This window comes from Sinocyclocheilus anshuiensis, unplaced genomic scaffold, assembly GCF_001515605.1.
Source record: "Sinocyclocheilus anshuiensis isolate Anshui unplaced genomic scaffold, SAMN03320099.WGS_v1.1 scaffold802, whole genome shotgun sequence".
Classification (NCBI taxonomy): Eukaryota; Metazoa; Chordata; class Actinopteri; order Cypriniformes; family Cyprinidae; genus Sinocyclocheilus; species Sinocyclocheilus anshuiensis.
Window position 1 is genome coordinate 421444 of NW_015547667.1, and position 3411 is coordinate 424854.

General features: G+C 40.0%; 1 protein-coding gene across 1 annotated transcript in view; it reads right to left on the reverse strand.

Moving 5' to 3' along the window:
• LOC107702619 (calcium homeostasis endoplasmic reticulum protein-like) overlaps positions 1 to 3411 on the reverse strand; it is a 19592-nt gene that overhangs the window by 9384 nt on the left and 6797 nt on the right. The window contains exons 3-4 of the mRNA XM_016504988.1: positions 2199 to 2299; positions 1888 to 1953 (exon numbers count right to left, since the gene is read on the reverse strand). Coding sequence (XP_016360474.1) covers positions 1888 to 1953; positions 2199 to 2299 — 167 coding nt within the window. The remainder of the gene's footprint in view (positions 1 to 1887; positions 1954 to 2198; positions 2300 to 3411) is intronic.

Sequence of the window (3411 nt, forward strand, 5' to 3'; positions counted from 1 at the left end):
GCTGTCACCTCTGGCTTGCTTAGTTGGGGACACTTAATTTCCAGCGATATTGTCGACTTGATTGCACAGATACTACTTAAACTGAACTGAGCTAGACGATGACATCACTGAATTCAATGATGAACTGCATTTAACTGAAAATTGATTGTTTTCTATTGTCCTTTTTAGGGGTGGGAGAAAAAAATCGATGCATCGCGATTCTCTCTCTCTAACGATTCTGGATCGTTTCTCAGAATTTCAGAATCGATTCTGAGCTTAGTTTTTAACCAGATGCGCGATGACGCTGAGTTTGCTTTGAAACACCTGTATTCTGCTTGCTTCCAATTCCTCACATACATACACCACTCGAACCTTCTGTAAAATAATCTTTTAAGTGGTTTAAATTCACTTGCGTCTCAAAATGGTTTTATGAGGCAACATTAATGTAAACACAGCCAGTTATGTCTTAAGGGATTAAACGGACAGGACAAACCACATTACTTCTTATATTTCAAAAGAGATCTGTGCGTGAATGCAGCTTAATAGATCTCCCATTATTTGCTACTTGCTTGTATGTTTTGAAGTTATATTCGTTTCAAATTCTTAACATACAACTGTTTTAATATTTTCTTTTCAATTTGTAATTATTTTAAAAAGTACTTAATTACTTATGTAAGGATATGTAAATGTAAGGATTTTAAGATTCTCAAGTCGGTTAACTAATCAAATAATAAGGGGGAGAAAGTAGATCAATAATCATTCTGGAACCGGATTGTGACTCCCAGAATAGGGATCGGTTCGTGAGGTGACTAAAGATTCCCACCCCTAGCATTGACACACTATTTTCCTATTTGATACTGTAAAGTTGCTTTGACACAATCTGTATTGTTAAAGGGGTGGTTAAATGCGATTTCACTTTTTTAACGTTAGTTAGTGTGTAATGTTGCGGTTTGAACAGACAATATCTGCAAATTTACGAAGCTGAAAGTTCAATGCAAACGGAGATATCGTCTTTTAAAATTCTGGCAGTTTAATGCCTACAAAAACCGCGCGTTCAGTTGCCGTACTGTATTAAAGCTTTAATCAGGATAAAAACGTATATTAAAAGCTTACATAAGCAGTAGCATTCACAAACAAAAAACATAGGTCTACCATTAAAAGCCATGCTTGCACAGGTTCTGCATGATCCTCTTCAATAATATCCTCTGCATCTCAATCGGGCTCAAACTGATAAGCGATATTAACGACACCGTCATTTACAATACAACCGGAGCACATGCCGCTGAGGTGAGGGGCGGGACGGTTAGACGCGCACTAGAGGTGGTTTAGCCAATCACAACATACTGGGCTAGCTAACCAATCAGAGCCCATCGCCTATTTCTGAGGGCGGGGCTTCATAAAAACAGGAAAATATCAGCCCGTTTCTCCGAGAAGGGACAGAGCGGTGTGGAATAAAGGTAAATTATGTAAAAAATAATACGTTTTTTTTTTTAAAACGAAGCATTAACACGTCAGACTGCACCCCATAAACACAATCAAGCCTAGAAAAAAAACAGTGAACCACCCCTTTAAAAGCGCTATATAAATAAAGGTGACTTGACTTGACAGCAGTCTGAAGGTCTGACCCAAGTTTGGTGGTTTTAGCTTACTACTAAATTTAGTCTCAGAAGAAGATGAAGCAGCAGTTTAAATAGTAGATAGTAGATTTAATAGTAGTCAAGCCAACATAATATATTTAAACAGAAAACAGTTCTTTTGAGTTGTATTTCACAATATCACTGTATTTTTTGATCAAATAAATGCAGCTCTGGTGCGCAGAAGATAAATGGACCATCAAAATTACACAAAGTCCCATAGACTTTTCATTGAGGGGGTCAAAACTTTTGTGCGCAAAAGATTTTAATGCACCTGTCTGAGGCTGAGCAGGTGTTTCTCCTGCTGCTGGAGGTTCCACTGGCTCTGCTGGATCAGCTCCTCCACAGACGGTGTGGTCAGCGGGATCGGCGGCGGGAGCATCGTCATCGCCGTGGGAACATCTGCGACCTCTTTATCCGGGGGTTTACAGAGCAGTGCTAATCACAAGAACACACAGACGCAAAAAAACATGACTTCTACTGTACACAGACACAAACATCTGCCTGCCAGTGCATCCAGATCTGATGGATTTGGGCGAACTGGGAAGCACTACTGAAAGAAACTTGACTCTCGTGGATCAGCTCCTCCACAGACGGCGTGGTCGGCGGGATCGGTGGCGACGGGAGCATAGTCATCGGCACGGGAACATCTGCGACCTCTTTATCCGGGGGTTTACAGAGCACTGCTAATCACAAGAACACACAGACGCAAAAAAACATGACTTCTACTGTACACAGACACAAACATCTGCCTGCCAGTGCATCCAGATCTGATGGATTTGGGCGAACTGGGAAGCACTACTGAAAGAAACTTGACTCTCGTTTGAATGGATGTTCCCAGAGCAAAGCCATTCAGATCAGAGAAACATGCAGGAAATCACTCATGCTGGTTTGTTCCCCTCTGATTTTCCATGTCTGGAGAGAATCGCACGAAAAACTTGGGAATACGGAAACATTAAGCCGAGGAAAGCATGGGGATAAAACATACTGAACTGCCTGCAAATAACTGAGGGGAAAAGAAATCAAGTAAAGAAACCGAAAGAAAAACTGCTTGTTTGTGGCTTCCTTAGATTGAAAATGAAGCTGAAAGTTTGAATCAAGATTTATACAGAACATTTGCAAACAAAAGTAAACCAGAAGTCAAATCAAGCTGCACAATTTTAGATATCATGTATGCAGCAAAAAACAGTGCAGGGAAGTAAAGTTCTTAGCTTTAAAGGAATAATTCAACCAAAAATGAAAATTTGCTGAAAATATACTCACCAATATACGCAATATACTCTGCAGTGAATGGGTGCCGTCAGAATGAGAGTCCAAACAGCTGATAAAAACATCACAATAGTCCTCAAGTAATCCACACCACTCCAGTCCATCAGTTAATGCCTTGTTAGAAACAAACCCAGGCGTTTTAACTTTATACTGTTGCTTCTGGCCAAAATATGAGTCCATATGAATCCATAAATCCTCTGCTGAAAAAGTCCATCTCCTGTTGTCTCTCACATCAAAATCCATCCACATATTTGTTTAGAGCTGTTTGGACTGTTTTTGCTTGTAAACGATGCTTGATCTGTGCAGATTTCTCTCGCGATTCAGACCAGACCACTTTTTCACTGGAGAAAACATCATGTATAGAAGACTCTCTATCCAAGTTAAAAATGCATTGATGATGGATTTGTTTCTTACAAACATGCAGCTTTTGCCTTCACATGATGTTAATTGATTACTTGAGGATTATTGTGATGTTTCTATCAGCTGTTTGGACTCTCATTCTGACGGCACCCATTCACTGCAGAGCATC